Genomic DNA, 26,982 nt, shown 5'->3' with positions numbered 1-26,982 from the left:
GAAAACCATTGGACAATAAATAGCAATATCTCCTGAATAGTATCCCTGACTCCAGCTTTCCCTCCATGACACCTATTTTCTGTGCTGACAAAAAATTAATTTAAAATACTTTCTGAGGCCTCTCCCTGTCTTGAAATTTTTCAGTATATACATATTACCTGAGGCAAAGAGTTCATGATCCTTCACGTAGCATTCATTTTATAATCCAGATCCCTTAAACATCTATTCCCTTGACTAATAATCCATGTCCCAGACTCAGAATTTCCCTACCACACTCTATCAGGTCCCCACAAATTTAGCAAATGGTTAGAATGTCTCTTTTATATAAATCTATTAATTTCTGCACATTATTTGAACTGAAATTATCATATTGAGTGGCATTTCTTTAAATCCCCCAGTTTATATAGTGATATTTTATGAAATTAAAAGGGCATTCTGATAGGAGTATGATTTCGACTCCACTTTACAAGTTTTCAATTCATAAATCCATAGTGAATGTTATTTTTATATTTATTGCATTTTATTTCAGGGGACATCCAGTGAAGATATGGAAAAGGAAAATGCAACATTGCTGACAGAGTTTGTTCTCTCAGGATTTTCATATCAACAGGAGTGGCAAATCCCCTGGTTCCTGGTATTCCTGGTGATATACCTCAACACCATTGTGGGGAACCTTGGTCTTATTGCTCTCATCTGGAATGACTCTCAACTTCACACCCACATGTACTTATTCCTTGGGAGTTTGGCTTTTGTGGATACTTCAGTATCATCCATAGTGACCCCCAAGATGCTGGTCAACTTCTCCGCCAAGAGTAAGATGATATTTCTCTGTGAATGCATGGTACAATTTTTTCCCTTTACAGTCAGTGAGACCACGGAATGTTTTCTCTTGGCAAGTATGGCATATGATCGCTATGTGGCCATATGCAACCCTTTATTTATCCAGTGATTATGACCAATAGACTATGTATGCGACTGTTCGTCTCATCATTTGTAGGTGGTGTCCTACATGCCTTTATTCATATAGGATTTTTATTCAGATTAACCTTCTGTAATTACAACATGATATATAACTTTTACTGTGAGAGTCCACCTGCCGATGCAGGGGACACGGGTTCGTGCCCCGGTCCGGGAAGATCCCACATGCCGCGGAGCGGCTGGGCCTGTGAGCCATGGCCACTGAGCCTGTGCTCCGCAACGGGAGAGGCCACAACAGTGAGAGGCCCGCGTACAGCAAAAAAAAAAAAAAAAAAAAAAAAAAAGAAAGAAGCTTGTAAGATAAAGAGATCAGTAGTATGTAAAAGTTATTCAAATGTGTTGTTGACAACAAGGGGCTTTAAATGCATATTATCAAAGCTCAAATAATGTTAAGATGATATGATGCCATAGTTCCCAGTGGGTAGCTGAGAAATACTTGAAAATGAGCAAGAATTTGGCTGTTTCATGCTCCAAAAGTCCTTGAAAGGTTGCTCTCCTCACATGCCATACTATTTAAGTATAATAAGCAATCCATTTTCAGAGCCATTTTGCCTTTCCTCTCCTGACACTTAAATTCCATACACATTCCATATCACTCAGGTCCTAACCCTCAAAACTACCGACCTCTGTTATTTACCCCTTCCATCCTGCTGATATTTTTTCCTTTCCAAACATACCTGCAGGATTAACCTTTATAAACTGGACTCTGATTACATGATATCTTTCTTCAATAACTTTTAATAGATTGTCATTGCTACCAGATTTTTCACATATATGGGAAATGTATCTAGAGCTGTATACATACATATGCATTATGATTATTTCTTCATTTATGTTAAGATTATATGGTATATAAATACAAGTAAATATATACGCATATATATCTATATATACAGACTTCTTCCTTTCTTCCTCCCTCCCTCCCTCCCTCCTTCCTCCTTCCTTCCTTCCTTTCTTCTTTCTTTTTTTTCTGTTCTTTCTTTCTTTCCTTCCTTCTTTCTTTTTCTCTTTCTTTCTTTCTTTCTTTCTTTTCTTTCTCTCTTTCTTTCTTCTTTTCTTTCTTTCTTCTCTCTTTTTTTCTTCATATTTCACCCTGCACATGTTCATCCCAGCATTCAAATAAAACCTTGCTTTAACTCTGAAGGCTCTTTCTCCACAATTCTCCTGTGGACTCTACACTATACCCAAACTGAGTTACTGAAAGCTTTCTGGACAAACCTCTCTCTCTCAGGTTCATGCTTTTGCTCACACAGGTCTCTCCACAGAGAATCCTCCCCACCCAACTTCTCTATCTTCATTTAAAATTGAAAAGGTATCATTTTCTCAACGACTCTCTCAAATTTTACAACTTCTGCGATGTTTTTCCAGTGTACCTCAAAGATAATAGGAATGCTCACTCATCTCAAATGTTTAGCAGTTTATTTATTCTTCTTGGTCACACTTGGCCTCGTATAATAATATTTTTGGCCTACAAACTCTTTTAAATTACAATTTAGAAATCCTTCTGTCTTTTGTAGTAGATAGCACAGTGGCTTACTCACATGAGCTCCTAAATAAGTATTCACAAAATATTTATAAACTTAAAATGATCTGACAGCTCACATACATAGAATACAGTAAGAGTGCATCACTCTTTTTCAACCCGGCAATGAGCCCAGGGAAATTACTGGACCTGGCATGGCTGCTGCATGCCAGCTCACCTTCTTAAATTTCTTTCATGACAATTGAAAATATTATCAGTAGGATTGGTTCCTGGGATAGAGTATGACAAAATATCAGGGAGAAGCTTAATCAGAGGTTTGGTTTAAAGATGCAAGACATATAATTATTTAAAACAAAAATCATTACTCTATATTCCTGGAAGTGCGAGTCACAAGATTAGACCAGGTCATCTGCCTTCTTTTTACTCCTCTGAGACATCCCCCTATGTCCCAAAAAGGGAATGCATTCATCACATTCCAGTTGCTTTTACTGTTTCTCCCTAAAGAGTCTTTTTTTTTTTTTTTAAGGAAACTCCATACTGCTCTCCATAGTGGCTGTATCAATTTACATTCCCACCAACATTGCAGGAGGGTTCCTTTTTTTCTGCACCCTCTCCAGCATTTATTATTTGTAGACATTTTGATGACGGCCATTCTGACTGGTATGAGGTGATACCTCATTGTAGTTTTGATTTGCATTTCTCTAATAATTGGCGATGCTGAGCATATTTTCATGTGCCTTTTGGCCATTTCTTTGGAGAAATGTCTATTTAGGTCTGCTGCCCATTTTTTGATTGTGTTGTTTGTTTGTTTGATATTTTGCTATATGAGCTGTTTGTATATTTTGGAGATTAAACCCTTGTCAGTCTCATTGTTTGCAAACATTTTCTCCCATACTGTAGGTTGTCTTTTTGGTTTGTTTATAGTTTCCTTTGCTGTGCAAAAGCTTTTAAGTTTAATTAGGTCCCATATGTTTATTTGTTATTTCAATTCCTCTAGGAGGTGGATCCAAAAAAATATTGCTGTGATTTATGTCAAATAGTGTTCTGCCTATGTTTTCCTTTAGGAGTTTTATAGTAACTGGTTTTACATTCAGGTCTTTAATCTATTTTGAGTTTATTTTTGTGTATGGTGTTAGAGAATATTCTAATTTAATTGTTTTACATGTAGTTGACCAGTTTTCCCTGCGCCACTTATTGAAGAGACTGTCTTTTCTCCATCGTATATTATTGCTTCCTTTGTCATAGATTAATTGACCATAGGTGTGTGGATTTATTTCTGGGCTTTTTATCCTGTTTCATTAAAATAGAGCTACCATACGATCCTGCAATCCCACTCCTGGGCATATATCTGGAGAAAACCATGACTTAAAATGATACATGCACCCCAATGTTCATTGCAGCAATAGCCAAGACATGGAAGCAACTTAAATGTCCATCAATGGATGAATGGATAAAGAAGATGTGGTATAATATATGCGGTGGAATATTACTCAGCCGTACAAAAGAATGAAATAATGCCATTTGCAGAACGTGCATGAACCTAGAGATTACCATACTAAGTGAAGTAAGCCAGACAGAGAAACACAAATATCATATGATATCGCTTATATGTGGAATCTTTTAAAAAATGATACAAATGAACTTATATACAAAAGGCCCAAAGACATAGAGAATAAACTTATGGTTACCAAAGGGGAAGGTGGTGGAGGGATAAGTTAGGAGTTTGGGATCAACATATACACACTATTATGTATAACATAGATAACCAACAGGGGCCTACTGTATAGCACAGAGAACTTTACTCAATATTTTGTAATAACATATAGGGGAAAAGAATCTGAAAAAGAATAGATACATATATATGTATAACTGAATCACTTTACTGTACATCTGAAACTAACATGACATTGTAAATCACCTATGCTTCAATTTAAAAAAATTAAAAATAATAAAAAAGAATCATTGTTATTGCATATGTACATAGTTCAATGATTTTTATTACTGTATAAGGTTTCCATTGTTTAGATGGATTCCTTCAATTATTTAGCGTTTTGCTTCTTCATACATTGTAATGACCCAAAGACTAACTGAAAGTATAGGCAGCGGTATGTATTTCTTCTGCCATCATTAGCACTGTTTCCTACAGAATTTTTCTTTGAGTGAGAAGTCTGGTGTCAAGCTATGAGTATATGAGAGGGTGTATAACCCATCACATCTTAATTTAGGTTGCTGAGTACAGAATAGACAGTTGGAGGCCTCTCAGAAGTGCAGACTTCCTTGAAGCCTTCTCTTGTAGATGTCTAGTCTACAGATTCCTCTGCTCTGTATTGATCTTCAGTACAATCTCAACTACTTTATGCCTTCCAGAAATTACCAAAATCCCTACTCAAATGATGGATCCCATTCACTTCTGTTATAGATTTATTCATTTGTACATTTTTTTGTCATTTCAATGGTATGTTGGTAAAGAGGTAAAAGATACACCTGTGAAAAATCCACATTTTTGGACAAGATATTCTGCTGATTCCTTTAAAAAGAAACTATGAAATTAAATCTGTATTGTTTAATGGTTATTTAGATTTAAAGGATGATATAATTTTGCTAAGTTCATCCAGTTGTCTGGACACTGCTGATGCTAGATTAGATCATTTGTTGGAAATACAAATAATATACTTGAGATATTCTTTATTATGAAGTTGTATTCATTTTCTTAACCTGGAGATTGAAAAGAATATATAATAAATTATCTCTCTTTATGTATATGTGCATATGTTTTTTTCTCTTTGCCTTCCAATACCTTCTACTAAGTAAGACTTCTACTGTTCAGGAGATTGTTGATAATTTTATCCTAGACTGTGTTCAAAGAAATAACATAACTAGGATTGGGCAAAAACAAACAAATATAAATCAAAATTAGAACTGTATAACTAAAGTCTGTTTTGTTGACTAATTTTGGCATGTAGTCTTAGCACATGTAGTATTAGGAAAGTGTCAAAACCTCTCTGGTATAGGCTTTCATTTTAGCTCTTTTTGTTGGTCTTTTAAAACTAAGGTTTGAAAAATTTAGTGGGCATCAGAATCACCTGGAGAGCTTATGAAAACACAGACTGATGGGCATTATCATTAGAGTTTCTAATTCAGTCATGCTAATGCTGTTGTTTTGGGACTATACATAGCAAACTACTGTTGTGAACTGAATGTTGATTTCCCTCCAAATTCATACATTGAAGCACTAATCCCCTAATGTGGTGGTATTTGGAATGAGGACTTTAGGAGGTAATTAGGGTAGGAATAGATCATAAGGGTCAGGTTTTCATGATGGTATTAGTGCCCTTATAAGAAGAGAAAGAGGCAAGAGAACTAACTCCTCCCCACCACCCCCAGGAATACTCAACCTGCAAAGGCCAAGTGAGAAGGCTGCTGCCTACTGGCCAGGAAGCAATCTCTCACCATGTACAATAAATATCTGCTGGCCCCTTGTTCTTGAACGTCCCATCTTCCAGAATGTAAGAAATAAATGTTGGTGGTATAAGCAACACAGTCTATGATATTCTGTTACAGTAGCCTGAGCTAAGATAATCACTGCTTTAAAGTAATCAGTGAAGCAAAATTGTTATAGTATTAGGATATTTTGATATCAGATGAAACAGAGTTTCCATATACTCTATTCCCTACTTAAACAGCACTCTGAAAATATTTTGACAGTTTGCACCCTCTATTTATACTTTCCTTTCAGTTTTGGACAGAAAGATGCAAATAGGGCATCTATTTCAAAGGATGAATTATTGTGGATTTTTAAATAATTTTTTCTCGGGAACCATGATTGATAGTGATGATAGCCAGTAAAAACCACATTGTCTAATTTCAGTATGGTTAATGGGAGGGTTCTCTGTCCCTTTTGAAAAATTAATTACCAAGCCAGATCAGCATTTAGATCACCCCTTTCAAGTACAACTTCATATACACAATATTCCTTATGCTGCAGTACGTGACGTTTACCTCTTCTGAAAAGGTACCTTCATAGTGAGACTTATTTAGAGCCATAGCTAACAGTTACATCATGATATTTCCCTCACTTTGCAAGATAAAACAAGATGTTCACTAAACATACAGTGAGTTTTGGTTATAGTCATGGTTGTACAGAGTAACAGAACCAGGAGAATCTATCTCTCTATCTCACTACCTCCCTATATATCTATCTATCATCTATTTATCTATCTATCTATCTATATTTATACCAAGACATTTATTATAAGATATTGGCTGACATGATATGGAGTCTGAGAGGTTCCATGATTTTCCCTCTGCAAGCTGGAGAGTGAGGACAGTAGTGTCCTACTTCAAAGGTCTCAGGCAGTAGGGCCAATTATATAGATTCCTTTCTGAGTATGAAGTCCTGAGAATCAGATCATCAAGGGCAGGAGAATATCAATGCTAACCAGTCAAACAGAAAGTGAATTCCACCTTCCTCTGCCTCTTTGTTCCATCCAAGCCCACACCAGACTGGCTAATGCCCAGCTACACTGCGGAGAGTCATCAGCTTTACTGAGTCCACCAATTCCACACTAATTTGGAACTTCCTCACAGAAACACCCCCAAATAATGTTTAATTAGATATCTAGACAGTTCACGGACCAGTTGACACATAAAATTAACCATTACAGGTTCACCTTTTGTCAACTTAGCACCCATACACATATCTTAAAACTATTCTATTTCTAAATAATGATAATAGCAAGGTCACCGAACATGATACAACTATGCTATGTACAATCAAAAATGTATTACTTCTTCCCCGGAGTGGAGGTAAAATCTTTGAGTGATGTTTACTATTGATTCTCCTTGATATCTGGTAATACAAATACTAAGATGTCAAATGAACAACACTCAATTATTATACTATAAAGTCAGCACATCTTATGTCTCATGATAAGGGAATAAGAGTGGAAAGAAAACAAAGCTGTTTGCTATACACACCCACAAATGTTTTCATATCAAACTAAGAAGGAAATCTCTTGGCAAATTACACCTCATATCTGTAACTGGACATGTGATTGGTGCTGGTATTTTAACTAACTTCTTTCACTACCCATTCTGCATTCTCTTCGCCTCCAGCAAACACCTCACTCAGGTGGTCATTGTTCTTCACCTTGTGGAATAAGCCAAAGGTTCACTCCTGAAGAGTCTGGGCCATTAGAACTACTATGTGGTTTGGCCTGTTAAAGTTTTCCATTGATCTTAACCATCGGAATGATAATGCTAAGAGATAGCCTAAGGTATCTTCTGTATTCCAGACATACTCTTCCTTACCCTCTTTGTGGAATAGTCCAGTTTCCTCTTGGTAGTTGCCATCAATCACCTCAGCCAGCACAGTAACTCACTTCTTTGTCTCATGAGTCAAAGGAACATAAAGCCAAAGGGACCAAGGGGCAGTCTACTTTCAGCTCAACGGAAGCATTGTTGTGTGTCCTGGTGGAAGCAGGACTGCCCACTGTAAGGTTTTCCCTTCACTACTGTCCTTCCTAAATGTCACAGAGAGGAGTTGTCATGCAACAGCTGTCCACTTTATGATGGTGCCTGCATACCATGCAGAACCATCTGTAAATCAGGCCCCAGTCTTCTCTTCTCTGTCAACTCATCATAGAGAATTCCCTATAGGACCACAGGTCCAGGCTGGGAGACAGAAGCCATTGCAGCAGGAGTAGAGGCCAATAGCATTTGAACCACTTCTTCATGTAATTTACTTGTGCCTTCAGGACCTGTTCCTGCCTTGATCAAGTGTCTACTACTTCTATTCGATGAAGGAATGCTGCTGTGCACACTGAACTTTATGGTTAGTGGGTCAAATAACATCCAGTGTGTCAAGGGCAGCTCTGGTATCATGGCAAATTGGTGGCCCATTGTTAAACGTTCATGTTTTACCAAGGCTCACTAGCAGTCCAACAGCTGTTTCTCTAAAGTACAGTCATTATCCACAGAGGATGGCAGTGCTTTGCTCAGAATTCTAAAGGCCTGCACTGTGATCAACCTCTAGAGGCTTATTAAAGGCTCCAAGCATCTGTCACTGCCATTTCAGGCTCCACTGGATCTGCTGGATATGGTTCAAGGAGCAGAACAGCTTGCACAGAAGCCAAGACATGTTGCAAAACCTTCTTTTGCTCTGAGACCCACTCAAAACTAGCCGCTGGTAAATGGGCTGGAGTAACACACCCAAATAATGCTAATACTGCTCCAAAATCCACACGGGCACATTATGTGTTGTGCCTCTCTTTTGGTTTCAGGAAGGGTCAGGTATAACAACTTATCCTTCACCTTAGAAGGGTTTTCTTGACATGCCCTATATCACTGGACACCTAGAAATTTCACTGAAGTAGAAGGCCCCTGAAATTTTGTCAGATTTGTTTTCCACCTCTGTCCTACAAATGGCTAACTAATAAATATTATTGCTTGCTCACTAAGACCAATCAGCACAATGTCATCCATGTAACAGACTAGTGTGATATAATATTTACAAATCATATGTGTGATAAAAGGCTTGTTTCCAGGATATATGAAGCACTCTCAAAATTCATAATAAAAAACAACTAAACCAACTAAAAATGGGTAAAATACTTGAACACTTTACCAAAAGAGATATACAGATGTCAAAGAAGGATGCAAAAAAATGCTTTATAAAATTAGTTACTAGGGAAATGCAAATGAAAGTGCTATGAGATATTACCTATTAAAATGACCAAAATTGAAAAGACTACCCAGAGTGGAAGCAGTAATACAGGCCTTTGCGCTCAGAGAGAGGCAACCAAATAAGTTAGGAGATAATTATACAAAATTGAAGAGGGCAGTAAATTTTAGTCAAGTGTTGGTTATGTTGAAGCTACCTCTGCACATCATACTCCCCACTCCACTCTTCTGTGCACTTTTCACAGGACTCTTCTCTTCTATGTTATTTTCTCCTCTACTTTGGCTTTCATCAGCAAAATTGTAAGGAAGCGGATTAATTGATCAATCAATCTACTAAAATGATGCTGTTTGCTTTTCCCCATCTAGTCATCCAAGTCCCAAATGGAGGCTAAGCATTTTCTTTTGTTACTCAGATATCATACCAAAATACCACAAATAAGTAAGTTAAGTTTTATTTTTCTGAATAAATGTATACTGATAACTTTCTCTGTTAATGCAAAAAAGGCAAATCTGATCATCATGGTACCACCATTTCTAAACCCCTCAATAGCTTTCCTTTAAATTAAGGTATAGAACAAAGTCCCTGATCTGGCCTCCAAGGCCCTGTGTTACCCCCATATGCTGGCCTCCCTGACCCATCTGGCTCCTCCCTGCATCCCTCTTTGCAAGCCAGCTACATTTACCATGCTGTGCTTCTCCAATTATCTAGGCTCTCTGATAATCTAGGCTCTCCATGATAAAGACCCTGTGGATGGCACCTGTTCACAGGCATCACCTCTTGGAAATGAAGACGCTCAGGCCCCACCACTGATCTACTGAAACAGGATTCGCTTTTTAACAAGATCTCCAGGAGACTCACAGGCATTAAAGTTTGAGAAGCACTGCTATAGGTTGTCTCCCACTGTGGTCCTTTGTTTTGTTTTTCCTTTACTCCTTCCCCAGACGTTTGCTTGGTAAGATTTCTCACCAGATTTCAGCTTAAAGTTGGGAGTTAGGTATGGGTCTGGAACGTGAGCTACAGTTTGCATGAGGAGGACAAATTGACTTGGGGTTGGGTCTTGACAGGAATCTAGAAATTAGGCCTCATTAAAATCATGTGTGATTAGCTCAGATAAGACCATACTGATCAAAGCACTCAGAGCATCAACACTTATTGATAAACTGGAGTTTGCAAAAACATGTCAGAAGTGTCCTCTGTGGTTGAAAATAGTGCCATAAAGTGTAATTTCTATTGTTAAAACCAGAACTGTCTGCAATGACTGACGTTTATGGTTTCAGAGACTGTGGTGCCCCATGCAGCAACCTGGATTTCTTGTACCTGTCCAAACCCACAATGCCCAGAAGAACAGCTTAGCTTTGTCCAAAAGGTAATCCATGGGTGCTATCAGGGGAATTTAAGTTCTTCACTCCTTCCTCTTCCGGCAAAAGCACACAGTTATACAATTGGTTAACTCTTGTGTTCAACACAAATTTATATAAACTTATGTAAACAACATTTTCCTGAGCTTGGATAATGAAGCCTCCAAAGTGAATCAGTGTGCAAAGAATTGTCACCTGTGTTATTGTCATTGCAGTGCCTTTATATTAGTTTCTACTTCAGAAAGCCAAACACTGAAAGGAGCTCAACAATTTCTAACAGATATAGGTAAGAGAGAATGCTTTTTGTAATATTCATTATTTTTTCATAGAAAGTTAAAATACTGTTAAATTTGTAATAATTTTGATTTGATTTACAAGATACCAAAATAGCCAGTTGAAAATGGAAAACAAATAGTGAATAATCTGCATGCTTTATTATTGTGAGTAAAATCTGGATAAGCAAAATAGCTCTAAGAACACATTGTACTCTTTAAATATTTAATCCTCTGGTTAGCATACTTACAATGACTCTATAGGATAAGTTTTGGTGAATTAGAACTTTAAACAAATGAACAGTAGTTTAAGGATTTAGGTCAATGTTTTCTACATAAGAAATCTTTCTGATAATTGCATTCAAAATATTTATTTGATTTAATTAACCATATTCTCTGATTAAATTTTAAGTTAAATCACTTAAATAATAACCTCTCTATTCTTTCACCTACTTCTGACAATAATTTCGTTATACATACATGTACATATACATATATATATACAGAAAAATGAAGAAAATGTTTCTCCAGTGCTTTTCTCAGGTTTATGACTTAATAAGTACCCACACATCAAATTGAGAATTTTTAAAATGTTTAGTGATTTGAGATTGCATGGAAGGATGTTCACTCAAAATAAATATACATTTAACAACTGCAGTTATTGGCACTGGTTATTTACATTGCCTGTATTAAGTCCCAGTCTTTGAATCAATTTTATTCCACTAATAAAACTTGTGGAGAAGCAAATGCTTTAATCGCAAACCAGGAGGATTTCTAAAGAAAGTCAGCTCTAATCATAGTAATAACAAAGATAAAGCATCTTTTATATATGAAAAGAACTTTGAGGCCATGCTAGTATATTTATGAGCAAAAAATAAAATTAAAATGAAAGTTTTTAACACACCATTGTAAAGCAATTATACTCCAATAAAGATGTTTAAAAAAAATTCTTAATTAAAAAACCTAAAAAAAATGAAAGTTTCTAATTAATACACAAATTCCATAGGAAAATAAACTTGGAGTTTTTAATAAAAGAAAAAGAAAGGTGACCCTGTGTTGACAACTTTTGTTGAAGCCAGAGTTGACAGATATTTATCCTCCAAACGCTGAGACTTTCCCCTTATTTCATCTTCAGCCTTTCTCTGATACTCCCTCTCTCTATTTGCTTGTCTTTCCTAACACTTATTCATCTATGTTCGTTTGTCTCTTCCAGTTTTTTGTTGTTCCTTGTCACCCACACAAATTTTCCATTCCACTTCTCTATGCACTCTCATCTCAATGACCTCTTCTCTCTCTTTTGAAAACTTTCATGACATCGTTCTATAAGGAAAAATATCGCATCTGTCTATGGGCGGTGGTAAACAAATGTCAACTGTTGTCCACAACTTATATACTTTATTTCATTCTCCTCACTGCTGTGCCATTTGCTTCCTTTTCATTTCTCATTATTCTCCGACCTCAACTCTATCCCAAAATGGAAATTGCTCTCACTAAAAACTCTCTTAATTCCTACACACAATGATCTCTATTCACTCCTTATCCTACCAGAGCAATTATTTCATTTTAGGCACTGTATTTTCCTTTGTCCTTCTTGAGTATTTTCCTCTCTTTAAGTTCCCAACACTCAGCTTTCCAGTTCCCTCCTGATTCTCTGACACTCTGCTCTGTAGCTTTTTCTGGTCTTTCCTTTTCTCCTTTTGTGTGAGCCAGAGCTCTTGGCTGCAAGATGAAATGAGTTAATTGAATGAAAATTGGCTTGGACATAGAAATGTTAGGGAAGTTGGGGAAATCCACTAGAGAAATTGGCAGGACACAAAGAAAGAAGTCAGACAGTCAACAGCCAAAATCATGTCCCATCTCTAGCTCAATAAGACCTGTTGTCATTGCTGCTGAACTTGAATGCCACAATTCACACTCTCAATGCCATTGCTATGGGTACAGGATTTTCTGGGGTCATGATATTGTTTCCTTGGTTGACTTTATAACCAAAATTCTCTTTGTTCACATTTGACCTCTTTCTCCCCTCTCCATATCCCAAATAGAGTGTAAATGAGTTTTTTGGGGCTAACCCTATATCAAGCCCCCTCATTCTAGGTACCAGGGGGATGGGAAAGATAGTTTCCAGAAACTTTGGCTTCTAGAGAGGTTGAGAGCTTTAGTCTGCCACCAAGACTCATTTAGTAGAAAAGAGGATCAGATGTGAACCATCTAATAAATGATGTACATCCATTTTTAATCTCTTTAATGTAACTTCTTCAAGTTTATTTTCATTCCTTCCTCTTTTTTTTTTTACCTTATGCACACTGTCCAATGTATAAGCCATATATAAGTATGTTTTCAGCCACCTCAATGATACCCAAGTCATTATTTCTATTAAGCACTTGTAGAATCATACTGCTAAGTTTATCTCACCTGGATGTTCAGAGGATGCTCCTTGCAAAAACTAGCTACTGCATCTTCAATCTCAATTTTTAATGACTACCTATCCAGTCATTAAAGAGAGTGACTCTCTCTCCTTTACTAATTACTCCTTCACATTTAATCTGTCACCAAGTCTTAGTGACTCTACATTCTAATTTATTTTGATCTCTTTGTCTCCCTCATCATTCTAATCATATCACACATGAACCAAGAACCTCACATACATTTTAATCAACTGGGAGCATTTAAAAATGCATATTACTTGACCACATTCATGATCTACTAAATCAATTTCTACAGTAGTACCTCAGACCCAATGTTTTGCATGGAAAACTACCCCAAACAATTCGGATGTGTAATCTGGTTTGGGAATTACAGGACAAGTGTTATAACTTCCTGAAGAGTATTCATGACACAAGATTCTGCTTCCTGCAGACTATTTCTACAACCAAATATTTAATTTCAAAACTAACTGATGATGACACTCCACATCTTAAAAGTTTTCAGTGCTTGCCTATTCCTTGAAGAATAAAATTGAAGATCATTCACATGGCATTCAATTCGTTTGATAATCCAGGCCTTTCTAAGATTTTTTTGATGTGCATCCATGTCAAACACACAGAATTTCCCTACCTCATTCAATAGCTTCCCCATAAATTTGCTCATGTTCAGAATTTCTTTCTTTTCTTCTAAATCTGTTTATTCCTATACATATTTTGAACTGAAATAATCACATTTTTCCAATATAGCAATTTCCTGAAATACTTTTCATGTATTAAAGAGTAAATAAAATAAATGGCATTGAGTCTAGTGTATGGTTTCATTTATATTAGCTTAACCAAATCTTCTTTTTAAACTTCTGATAAATGTTACTTTACATTTACTGCATTGTATTTTAGAGGCCATCTAAGGATATGGAAACGGAAAATGCAACAGAGCTGACAAGAGTTTGCTCTCACAGGACTTACATACCAACCAGAGTGGCAAATCCTCTTGTCCCTGCTGTTCTTAATGCTACACCTCATCACCATGTGGGAAACCGTGGTCTGATTGCTCTCATCTGTAATGACCCTCACCTTCACATTCCCATGTACTTATTCCTTGGGAGCTTGGCTTTTGCAGATACTTGGTTATCACCCACAGTGGCCCCCAAGATGCTGGTCAACTTCTTTGCCAAGAGCAAAATGATCTCTCTCTTTGATTGCAAGATACAATTTTTTTCCCTTGCAATCTGTAACCATGGAATGTTTTTTGCTGACCACAATGGCGTATGATCGCTATGTGGCCACATGCAAACCATTACACTATCCAGTGATTATGACGACTAGGCTATGCATCTGGCTATTAGTTTTGTCATTTATAGGTGGCCTTTTCCATGCCATATTCAGATTAACTTTTTGCAATTCCATCACAGTACATCACTTTTACTGTGACATTATACCATTATTTAAGATTTCCTGTACTGATCCTTCCATTAACTTTCTGATGATTTTTATTTTCTCTGATCAATACAGTTGTTCACTATTTTCATTGTTCTTATGTCTTACACACTTATTCTCTTTACAGTCTTAAACAAGAAGTCTGCAGAAGGCATAAGGAAGGCCTTCTCCACCTGTGGAGCCCAACTCCTATGTGTCTCTTTATACTATGGGCCTCTTCTCTTCATGTATGTGTGCCCTGGATCCACACAAGCAGATGATCAAGATATGATGGACTCTTTATTTTACACTGTCATAATTCCTTTGTTAAATCCAATTATCTACAGCCTGAGAAATAAGAAAGTCATAGATTCACTGACAAAAATGTTAAAGAGAAATGCTAATAGGTGTTCTTTTTTCATTAAAAGAACACATACTTGTACAGGTTAGATGTTGCTACGTGTTGACTAGTGTTCAAAGTTTTTTGCATTTATAATTGTCCTACTATTTTAATGACTTAAGATGTTAGTGCCTAACAAATTCCTTAAAGTATTTGCATATCTTATTCAAAAATATGTAAGGAGGGGGTGGAGGCAAGATGGCGGACTAGGAGGCTGCGGAATTTGCGTCCACATTCCCTGTCGACTAGGGCACCTACCAGGCACTGGTAGGGTACCATGGACACCTAGGGTACGGGAGGAACCCCCAGCGACTGGGTAGGACATGGAGCATGGAGGGAGTAAAGGGGGAGGAGAAGTGGAGGCGGGACGGGACTGGCACTCCTGAGGGGTAGCTGGGGGAGGAGAAGGGATTCCCACGCCCGAAGGGGGAAATTGCGGGACCATTGGGAGGTCAGAGGATCAAAAGGGAGCATAGCCAGGTTTCCCCTGCCCACCTGGGGCCCCAGGAACCTGCTGAGATCCTGGGCCTGATCCTCTGCCCACCGAGGCCCCCTCCAGCCGCGCAGGTCCTGAAGGAGTGGGGGGAGGGAAGAGGCAGCAAGAGTAAAGGATGGACCTACAGGCCGGCACCTCTGAGGGGCGGCTGGGGGAGGGGAGGAGTTTCTACACCCAGCAGGATCCATCCATGGTTAGGGGTCCAGAGGGGATGGGGGAGACCCTGTGGGAGACCCTGAGAGGGTAACAGAGGAATGGAAAGGAACGTGGCCAGCACTTTCCCTGTCCACTTAGGCACTGGGGAGCCTGTTGGGCTCTCAGGCCTAATCCTCTGCCCTCGGAGCTTCCCTCTTACCGCAGAGAGCCCAAGCCCTGTCCCTACACCCCCACCCAGGGCCCTACCTCTATACTCAGAGACCCCCTCCAATGTGCTGGGCCTAAACCCCACCCACACACCCTCACCCAGGGCCCTACCTCCAAACTCCAGAACCCCACACTCCACTCATGCTGCCTTTCCCCTTCCACGCAGGTCCTAAGCAAGAGGCCCTGCACCTCGCTTTAACATCGCCCTGCCTAGGCCCCGCCCCAAAGGCCTTTTCTGGCTGTGTGCGTCCTGAGCCTAAGTCCTGCCTAGGCCCCACCCCTGCCTAAGTTCCACCCCCGCCTAAACTCCACACCCCCTATAGCCAAGGACTTTTTTTTTTTTCTTCTTCTTTTAGGTTGGGGTTCTGTTTTACCTTGTTGTTGTTGACACATTTATATTTTTATTTTTTCTAATAAATCTTTTATTTTTCAAAATTTATTTTATTCTTTATACTTTGTTATTGTTCTGCTCCTTTTGGCTTGTTCCCCCCTTCTTTTTTTTTTTTTCTTTTTTCTGTTGTGGTTTTGTTTTACCTTGTTGCAGTTGTTTCAATTATATTTTTATTTTTCATAATATATTTTTTACCTTTCTAATTTTATTTTTTATTCTTTGTTATTGTACTGCTCCTTTTTTTCTTTTTTTTTTTTTTTCCCACTGAGCCACGAGGCTTGTGGGATCTTGGTTCCCAGGCTGGAGGTTGGGCCTCCAAACAAACAAAAAGCAAAAGCCCAAACAAAATTTGTCCTCAGAAATTATATTAAGATTTAAAGAGTTTTCTCTTCTAAATGTTAGAAAAACTAAAGTATAAAAGCAAGCTTTTAATCTACTCTGATATACTTCAGAAAATTTTACACAATTTTCTTAGAATCAGAAAAATTGTAGATGAGTCCCTTCAGATTAGGAATACCACTAACCTGGACTGATTCCAATTATGAGTACTGATATATGCATAGCATTAACAAAAACCTGGAGATGCTGATCAAGCATATTGAGATATAAAATGTTAAAAATTCTACATTTATAAACAAAAACACTTATTGATCCTTACAATTATGAAAGAAAAAAATAATTTACTGAGAACCTACTATCTGCTAGGCACTAAGCTAGAACTCATATATATTATCTACTAAAGAGTTAGACATGATTTTTCACGATTTTCCTCAGTAAAAAATTTCATACTTTGAAATATCAAGGAAAGGATTTATTACCAAAAGACCAAATCTAGAAATAATAAGCAGATTAACTGATGTATGTGATTCTCTGATTATTTGCCTTTTGGCCTCAATCCATTTTCCAACTTCCTCTCCTGTGTTTTGTTTTATAATTAGGGACCACTGTAAACTCTATTTCCCAGACTCCCTCCCTTTCAAATGTCTTCTGGCTAGATTTGGACAATGATGAGCACTGTAACTAAAGAGTGGGGGGAAACCCACAATATTTCTGCCCTGTTCCACTGCTGTAGGGAGTGTCTCCAGCACAAGCTGCATCTTATCACTGAGTCCACCTCCTGCAGGGAAACTGCTCATGCGGGTCAAATCATGGGTTCTGTTAACTAACCACTCATCCTCATGGGAGCTTCCTACCATTAGTAATCTCTGGGCTGCCTTACTATTCCCTGTTTGACTTTTTGATTTTACAACACTTTCAAACCATTTGCTAAATTAAATTTCCTCTTCTTAACTAGTGGGTAAGGTCTTTGTTTTCATGAATTGTTCCTCTTACAATGACTACATAAAATTTAAAAACTTTTATATAATAATAAAATAGAAGAGTTAACAGCCACATAAAAATACAAGAAAAGATATTTAAGACATTTATGAGGGAAAGAAAAAGTTTAATACCTTTAATATATAAGGAACTCTTACAATTCATTAAAACATGCAAACATCTGAATGGAAGGAAGGGCCACTGAACATTCAACTGAAGAATTAAAAATATCCAATAAGTTTAAGAAATATATTTAACTTATTTCAATTTAAATAAATGAAATTTAAAATTTTTGTTTTATTTATTTTACTACTATGGGGTGAGGGGAAAGAAGAGCTACCAGTTTGGAAAACATTTAAAAGGATAATGATAGCCAATTTGTGGGAATATAATGGAGCAGTTGTACTGCTAAGATTGATAGTCTTTATGAGGACAGTAAACAAAATAGATTAGATTGGGGGTGGCCACAACTGGGGAATAATCTTGATCATGGGACTTAGAGGTCATCCGGGCCCAGGGTAGAGCCTGGGTGGGACAGTGGTGGCCATTGATGGCACTTACTAAAGTGGCACCTCAGAAGCCACCCAGATCTCTTAGCAGAGCCATGGACACCTACACAGGCAGCACACTGAACCTCTGTGCATGTGACCCACTCATTTTAACACTCTCCTCTGCTGGGGCAAAGGTTCTAGCACAGGGAGAGGGAAAAAGACACACTTAAAGGGAACAGGGCCCCCTCAAAGCCCAATCCTCATGGCTTCTAAAAAAATAAATAATAAAACATAAATAAACAATTTACCAGATAAAAAATTCAAACATTGGTAGGAAAAATGTGAACTGAATTGGGGAAAATAATTGATCTAAACACTGAACAATTTGACAAGGGACTAGAATGCAAAAACGACCCAGTCAAAAATGAATAATTTAATAGCTGAAATAAAAAACACACTAGAAGAAATGAATAGCAGACCAACTGATACAGAAGAATGCATAAGTGATTTGGAAGACAGAATAATGAAAATCAACCAAACAGAACAATAGGAAGAAAAACAAGTTTAAAAAATAAAAGCACTCTGGAATACCATGAAGTGTTTCTACATTCACATTATAGGGGTTCCAGAAGGAGAAAATAGAGAAAATGGTGGAAAAAATGTATTTGAGGAAACTGTAGTTGAAAATTTCCCAAACCTGAAGAAGGAATAGATATCCAGGTACATGAAGCACAGTGGGTCCCAAAGAAGATGAACCCAAATAGACCCATACCAAGACATGTCCTAACAAAAGTTAAAGAGAGAACTCTAAGGCAGCAACAAAAAGGAGAGCCATATTCAAATGAATCCCCATAAGACTATCAGTTGATTTCTTTGCAGAAACTTTGCAGGCCAGAAGAGAGTAGCATAATGTATTCAAAATCCTGAAAGGGAAAAACTTGAAACCTAGGATACTCTACCCCTCAAGATTATGATTTAGAATAGAATGAGAGATAAAGAAATTCTCAAACAAGCAAAAACTAAAGAAATTCATCAATACTCAAATGGTGAAGGGTCTTCTCCGAATGGAAAAGAAATAAGAATCTGTAAGAAAGGGAAAAAATCTCACTAGGAAAGGCAAATATATAGTAAGGAGGGAGGACCAATCAATTAAATAAGCCAGTGTGCAGATTAAAAGACAAAAAATTGTAAAAGCAACTTTAACTACAGTAAATAGTCAAGGGATAAGCATGAAGATATAAAATATGACATCAAATACACAAAATGTTAGGTAGAGGAGTAAAAATGTAGATCTTTTAGACTGTGTTTGAGTGTAAACAACTACCAGTTTAAAGCAAGTAGACATACAGGTCAACATTTAGGAATCCCATGGTAGCCACAAATCAAAAATGTACAATAGATTCACACACACACACACACACACACACACACACACACACAAAGAATGCAAGCATAATCTTAAAGAAAATAATAAAACCACAAAGGAAGAAAAAAGAAGAAAGAATGAACAGAGAAGAACTACAAAAACAACCAGAAAACAAGTAATAAAATGTCAATAATTACTGTAAATGACAATGGACCAAATGCTCCAATCAAAAGACAAAGAATGGCTCATTGGACCCTTCAATAGGCTGCTTTCAAGAGACTGCTTTCAGGGATAAAGACAAACAGACTGAAAAGGAAGAGTTGGAAAAAGATATTTCATATAAACAGAAATGACCAGTAAGTGGGGGTTAGCAATATTCACATCAGACAAAATAGACTTTAAAACAAAGGCTATAATGAAAGACAGAGAAGGGCATTATATTATGATCAAAGTATTAATACAAGAAGATATTATACTCATTAACATATATGCACCCAATACAAGAGCACCTAAATATATCAAACAAATACTAGCAGACATAAAGGGAGAAATTGAAAATAATACAATAATAGTAGGGTACTTTAACAGCCCACTTACATCAATGGACAGATCATCCAGACAGAAAAGCCATAAGGCAACAGTGGTCTTAAATGACATGTAAGCCAAGTAGAACTTAATAGATATATACAGGACACTACAGCTAAAAATAGCAGAATATACTTTCTTTTCAAGTGCATATGGAATGTTCCCCAGGACAGACTACAGGCTAGGCCACAAAACAAGTCTCAACAAAATTAAGAGAATAGAAATTATATAAAGCATTTTTTCCAACCACAACATTATGAAACTAGAAGTCAATTACAAGAAGAAAAATGAGAAAAGAACAAACAAGTGGGGATGACAGAACATGCTACTAAAAAACCAATGGGTCAATGATGAAATCAAAGCAGAAATCAGAAAGTACCTTGAGACAAATGAAAATGGAAGCACAACACTCCAAAATCTATATGATTCAGCGAAAGCATTTCTAAGAGGAGGCTTTATAGCCATTCAGGCCATTCTCAATAACAAACAAACAAACAAAAAGCAAATAAACAACCTAACCTACCAACTAAAAGATTTAGAAAAAGAAGAACAAAGCCCAAAGTTAGCAGAAGGAAGGAAATAATAAAGGTCAGAGAGGAAATAAACAAAACAGAGATCAAAATGACAATAGAAAAGATCAAAGAAATCTAGAACTGGTTCTTTGATATGATAAAAAATTGATAAACCATTAACCAGGCTAACCAATAAGAAAAGAAAGGACCCAAATAAATAAAATAAGAAATGAAAGCGGAGAAATAACAGCTGATAACACAGAGATCCAAAAAATCTTAAGAGAATACTACAAATGGTCATGTGCCAACACATTGGACAACCTAGAAAAAATGGGCAAATTTCTTGAAATATACACCCTGCCAAAACTGAATCAAGAAGAAACAAGCAATTTGAACAGACTGGTCACCAGTAGTGAAATAGAATCTGTAATTTTTAAAAGTCCCTTCAAACAAAATACAGGACCAATGGTCCTGCATCTTCTTGATTCAGTTTTGGCAGGGTGTATATTTCAAGAAATTTGCCCCCCTGCCAAAACTGAATCAAGTAGAAACAGGCAATTTAAAGATGTAGACATAGAGAATGGACTTGAGGACACGGGGTGGGAGGGGGAAGCTGGGGTGAAGGGAGGGTAGCATTGATATATATACACTACCGAATGTAAAATAGCTAGTGGGAAGCAGCAGCATAGCACAGGGAGATCAGCTTAGTGCTTTGTGACCACCTAGAGGGGTGGGATAGGGAGGATGGGAGGGAAGCTCAAGAGGGAGGGGATATGGGGACATATGTATGCATATGGCTTATTCACTATGGCGTACAACAGAAACTAACAGTATTGTGAAGCAATTATACTCCAATAAAGATCTATTAAAAAAAAAAAAGTACAGGACCAGACAGCTTCACTGGGGAATTGTACTAAACATATAAAGAAGAGGTAATACCTAAACTTCTCAACCCATTTCAAAAACTGAAGTGGAGGGAACACTCCCAAATTCATCCTATGAGGCCACCACTATCCTGATACCAAAACCAGACAAAGACACTAAAGAAAGAAAATAATAAGCCAATATCTTTGATGAAGATAGATGCAAAAATCCTCAACAAAATATTAGCAAACCATATCCAACAAATATAAAAAGGATCATATACCATGATCAAGTTGGGTTTATTCCAGGGATGAAAAGATGGTTCAGTATTCACAAATAATGTGATACACCATATTAATAAAAGGAATGATAAAAATCATATGATCATCTCAATAGATGCAGAAAAAGCACTTGCCAAGATTCAACATCTATTCATGATAAAAACTCTCCTCAAAGTGGGTATAAAGGGAACATATCTCAACATAATAAAGTCCATAAATTTAGCACATATTTAGAATGTCTTTCATTTTTCTAAGTCTGTCCATTGATTCACATTTTTTGAATTTAAATGATTGCATTTATTTCCATCCCCCCCGCAAAGAAAAGATCCCATCTATTAAGGAGGTATAATAAACAAAATTAAGAGGAAATTCTGAAGTGCATGTTTCATTTCAACTCTCTTCCTCCATAGTTTCACTTTATAATTTCTTACTGACTATTCCTTTCATTTACTCCATGTATTTCAGACACTGCCCAGTGAGGATATGGAAAAAGAAAATGCAATGTTACTGATAGAGTTTATTTTCATAGGACTTACATATCAACAAAAATGGCAAATCCCCTTGTTACTGGTATTCTTGGTGATATATCTCATCACTGTCATGGGGCACCTTGGTCTGATTGCTCTTTTATGTAATGACCTTCATCTTCACATCCCCATATACTTATTCCTTGGGAATTTGGCTTTTGTAGATGCCTGGATATCATCCACAGTGACCTCCTCCTGGCCCCAGCCAGATGTTGGTGAATTTCTTTGCCAAGAGCAAAATGATATCTCTCACTGAATGGAAGATACAATTTTTTCCCTTTGTAATCAGTGTAACCACAAAATGGGTTTTGTTGGTAACAATGGCATATGATCGCTGTGTGACCATATGCAAACCGTTACATTATCTAGTAATTCTAACCAATAGACTAAGCATCCAGCTGTTGGTTTTGTCATTTTTAGGTGCCCTTGTTCATGCCATACTTCATAATGTTTTTAAATTCAGATTAACGTTCTATAATTCTATCATAATACAGGACATATACTGTGACATTGTACCATTGTTTAAAATTTCCTGTACTGACCCTTCCATTAATTTTCTGATTGTATTTATTTTCTCTGGGTCAATACAGTTGTGCATAATTCTGACTGTTCTTGTCCCTTATAAAGTTGCTCTCTTTACAATATTAAAAAAGAAGTCTGTACAAGGCATAAGGAAAGCCTTCTACACAAGTGGAGCCCATCTCTTAACTATCTCTTTATACTATGACCCTCTATTCTCCATGTATGTGCTCCCTGGATCTGCAGAAGCAGATGCCCAAGATACAGTGGACTCTCTATTTTGAACTGTCATAATTCCTTTGTTAAATCCAGTGATCTATAGTCTGGGAAATAAGAAAATCATAGGTTCTCTGGCAAAAATGCTAAAGAAAATGCTTAGATCTCATACTAATATCTGTTCTCCATTCATTAAAAGTCACATAAGTGTGCAGATTAGACATGTGTTGATTAGTGTTCAAAGTTTTTGCACTTACAATTGCCCTAGAGATTTTACAACTTAAGGTAGGAGTACTAATAAATATATTAAAATATGTGCATATATTAGTCAAAAGTATAAAAACCATAGAAAAATTTAATCAAGTGTTCAAGTCAAATTAATTAAAGAGGAAAACAAATTAATATATTTTACACATATGTTCTCAATGTGGCTCCATAAATGCATGATGCACTATAACAGCACAATTGCTCTGAAAAAAAACTGAATATGATTTTTTGATAGTAAAACAGCTGTGCAGCCTGGAAGCTCATATCATGTTTACCTCCACAGTGGAGGCAGGTTTGTGTTTAAGGAAACAGAGGCCAATTACAGGAATTTTGCTAGCCACCAAAAGGACTTTCATTACATTCTATTTGGGACATGGTGAAATTTATTTCTTGTGGGGACTTAATTCTCATATTACACAGAGAAATCAGCAGAAATGAGAAGGCAATAAGAAAAAATGAGAAAGGAATTAAATAAGTGAAAGAACAAATTGTAAGAGGATGCTTTTAGCTAAGTGTGTGTCTATAAATAATGAGAAGAGGGAAGCTGCCTCTCACTGTCTATGATGCCTTGAAAGGCACTGTCCGGTTTTCTTGTATGTTGTATGGTAATCTGAAAAGCTTTACTAATTCAGAAAGCTAAGAGATGAGATTTCAGATTTAATTGGGATGGGCATAGAGAAGAAAAGAGAAATGATAGAATAGGAAGGAAATGGATTAATCCTTCCTACAATTTAAAAATAAAGAAACTGATAAGAAAAAAAAGAAGTAACATGTAAAGGTTATTAGAATATATTGTTGAGTAAAAGAGGCTTCATATGCGTATTACCAAAGTTCAAATAGTTTTAAGATGATATGATATTGGTGAGTCCAGTGAGTAGCTAGAAAAGACATAAAAATGAACAAGAGTTGTTCCCCCAAAGTCCCCCAAATCATGGGGGCATGATTTGTGCCCGCCAAAGTCCTTAAATGTTAGCTTTTGTCTCACTCCATACTCTATGAATAATAAGTGATTCATCTTCAGGTCCATCCCTGACCTTCCAATCTCACCACTGATTCCATACACATTCCTACCGACACGACTGAGGCCCTCACCCTAAAATTACTCATATTTGTCATTTGCAATAGTCTTGTTACTTCCTTTATACTATGTTGATATTCTCTTACTTCCCAAACATTAGTGTCAGATTATTCTTCATAAACAAAACTCTGATTAAATAATATTCCTCTTCAATTAATTTTAGTGGATTGCCATTGCTACCAGATTGTGTGTATATATGGTACATGTATGCAGAACTTCATATATGAATAGACATGTTTAATTTTCAGATCTATGTATAGATAACATGATATATAAACACACCTACATCTAAATATATTACCTTGCATTTGCTTATGCTGGCATTATTTGAGGACTTTCCCCCCAGATTTGATTTAATTCTGAAATCTCTGCCTCCACAATTTTCCTAATGGACCATATGTTATACCCAAAATGAATTACTGACAGCCTCTGCACAAACTTTCCTCTCAGGTACATGGTTTTGTTCATACAGGTCTGTCCACTGAGAATGCTCTCTACAGGTACATCTGTCTTTGTTTACAATTGAAATGGTCCTTTCTTCAAAGTCTACCTTAAATGCTACAGTTTCCATGATGCATTTCCAGATTACCTCAGAGAGAATAGGAATGCTTCCTCGTTAGAAACACTGAGTAGTTTATTTGTTCTTTTAGACCACAAATGACCTTGTGTAATACTTATTTTTGGCCTACAGACTTACAAGTCTGATTATTCTTCCATCTTTTGTGGTACTTAGCACAGCTGTTTACACACATGAGGTCCTAAATAAGTATTTATGAAATATACAAACAATTGAAATAAATATGACTTCAAAAATACTTCAGATGAAGTAAGAGTGCATCCCTTATTTTCAATCTTGTAATGAGTTCAGGGAGATCACTTTGCCTGGGATGGCTACTGCATGTCAGTTCACCACCCTGTTTCTTTTAAGATAATCACAAGTATCATACACATAAAGTGAATTAATCTTATTCTTTTTATCATGAGGATTAGCTCCTGGGATATATCAGGAGAAGCCCTTTAGTTAGATCTTTGGATTAAAGTATTTCTAACAATGTCATTATTACATATTTCAGGAGGTGGGTACAAGATTAGACCAGGTCAACTTCCAGGAGAGATACATTGATTTCACTAGAAAAAATTAGTTGTCAGGCTGGATCAAATTTTGGACCACCATTCTCAAAGAAGTTTCATATACAAGTTATTCCTTGTGCTATAAAAATATGATGATACCTTGTTTGAGAAGGTACCTTCTAAGTCAGCTTCATTTGGGGGTTACAGTTAACAACTGCATCATGATATTTCCATTTATTTTTCAATATAAAGAATGTGGTTCACTAAATATTCAGTGTTTGTATTAGTCAGTATTGTCCAGGATAGTACCAATAGGAAATCTATATCTATATCTATCTCCACAATACATATACACACATACATACACATACATATAGACAGATATAGAGATCAACCTATATCACTCTCTATATAAATCTACATCTTCATGTACTTCCATATCCATATCTACACCTATATCTAAAGACTTGTACTATTAGATGTGACTCACCTTATTATGGAGGCTTAGGAGACCCATGATTTGCTATCTGCAAGGTAGAGATCCAGGAAAGCTGACGGTAGTTTTAGGCTTGAAATTGGAGAGCCAATGGTATATATTCCACTACATGTATGAAACCCTGAGAAACAAGAGCATGGAGGGCAAAATAAGATTCATGTTCCTGATCAATCAGCCTTCCTCTGCCTTTCTGTTCCATTCAAGCCCATAATGGATGAGATGACACCCACCCACAAAGGGTGCTGCAATCAACTTTACTTAGTCCACTAGTTCAGTACTAATCTGTTCTAGAAACACCCTCACAGACACACAAAAAAATAATGTTAACTGGATATCTGGGCATCCCTAGGCCATGTCAACTTGACACAAAAAATTAACCATCACAAGTCCACCTGTTGTCAACTTGGCTACCACACATAATTTCTTAAACTACATTTAAACTTCAAACAGAGACAATAGGTTACCTGGGCCAACATGGCAGAGTACAAAAACCCTGAGCTCACCTCTTCTTACAGACACATCAAAATTACATCTATTTACAGAACATGATAAGAAAGACCAGAATCTACCAGAAAATATCTACAACTAAAGATATAAAGAAGGAACCACATAGAGATAGGTAACAGGGGCAGAGTTGTGGTATAATCAAGACCTATACCCCTATATAGATTGCTATATATAAACCTCATGGTAACCACAAACCAAGAATCATAATAGATACAACACACAAAAATAGAAAGGAATCCAAACATAACACTAAAAACAGTATTCAAATCATAAGGGAAGAAAACAAAAGAAGAAAGGAACAAAAATGAAGTACAAAAACAACCCTGAAACAATTAACAAAATAGCAGTAAGTACATACTATCAAGAATTACTTTAAATGTAAAAGGACCAAATGCTCTAATCCAAAGATGTAGAATGGCTGAAGGGATACAAAAACAACACCCATATTTATCCTGCCTACAAGACACTCCCATCAGATCTAAAGACACACAGTGACTGAAAAAGTATAAAAAAGTTATTCCATGCAAATGGAAATCAAAATAAATTTAGGGTAGCAATACTTATATCAGACAAAATAGACTTTAAAACAAGGACTGTAATAGGAGACAAAGAAGTACATAACA

General features: G+C 36.8%; 1 protein-coding gene and 1 pseudogene across 2 annotated transcripts; both read left to right on the top strand.

Moving 5' to 3' along the window:
• Nucleotides 1–547: 547 nt before the first annotated feature.
• LOC309823181 (olfactory receptor 5H19-like) lies at nucleotides 548–15,062 on the top strand (the record flags this gene model as incomplete). Its single annotated transcript, XM_082655333.1, is given in 4 exon segments — nucleotides 548–935; nucleotides 938–1,081; nucleotides 14,609–14,698; nucleotides 14,701–15,062. Coding segments are annotated over 4 exon segments (984 nt in total).
• Nucleotides 15,063–22,161: 7,099 nt separating this feature from the next.
• On the top strand, nucleotides 22,162–23,224 carry LOC309823180 (olfactory receptor 5H2-like; annotated as a pseudogene). Its single transcript has one exon. The product of its transcript is annotated as an olfactory receptor 5H2-like (transcript).
• Nucleotides 23,225–26,982: the final 3,758 nt, after the last annotated feature.

Source organism: Grampus griseus, assembly GCF_964374135.1.
Source record: "Grampus griseus genome assembly, chromosome: 5".
Classification (NCBI taxonomy): Eukaryota; Metazoa; Chordata; class Mammalia; order Artiodactyla; family Delphinidae; genus Grampus; species Grampus griseus.
This window is presented reverse-complemented; position numbering and strand designations above follow the sequence as displayed.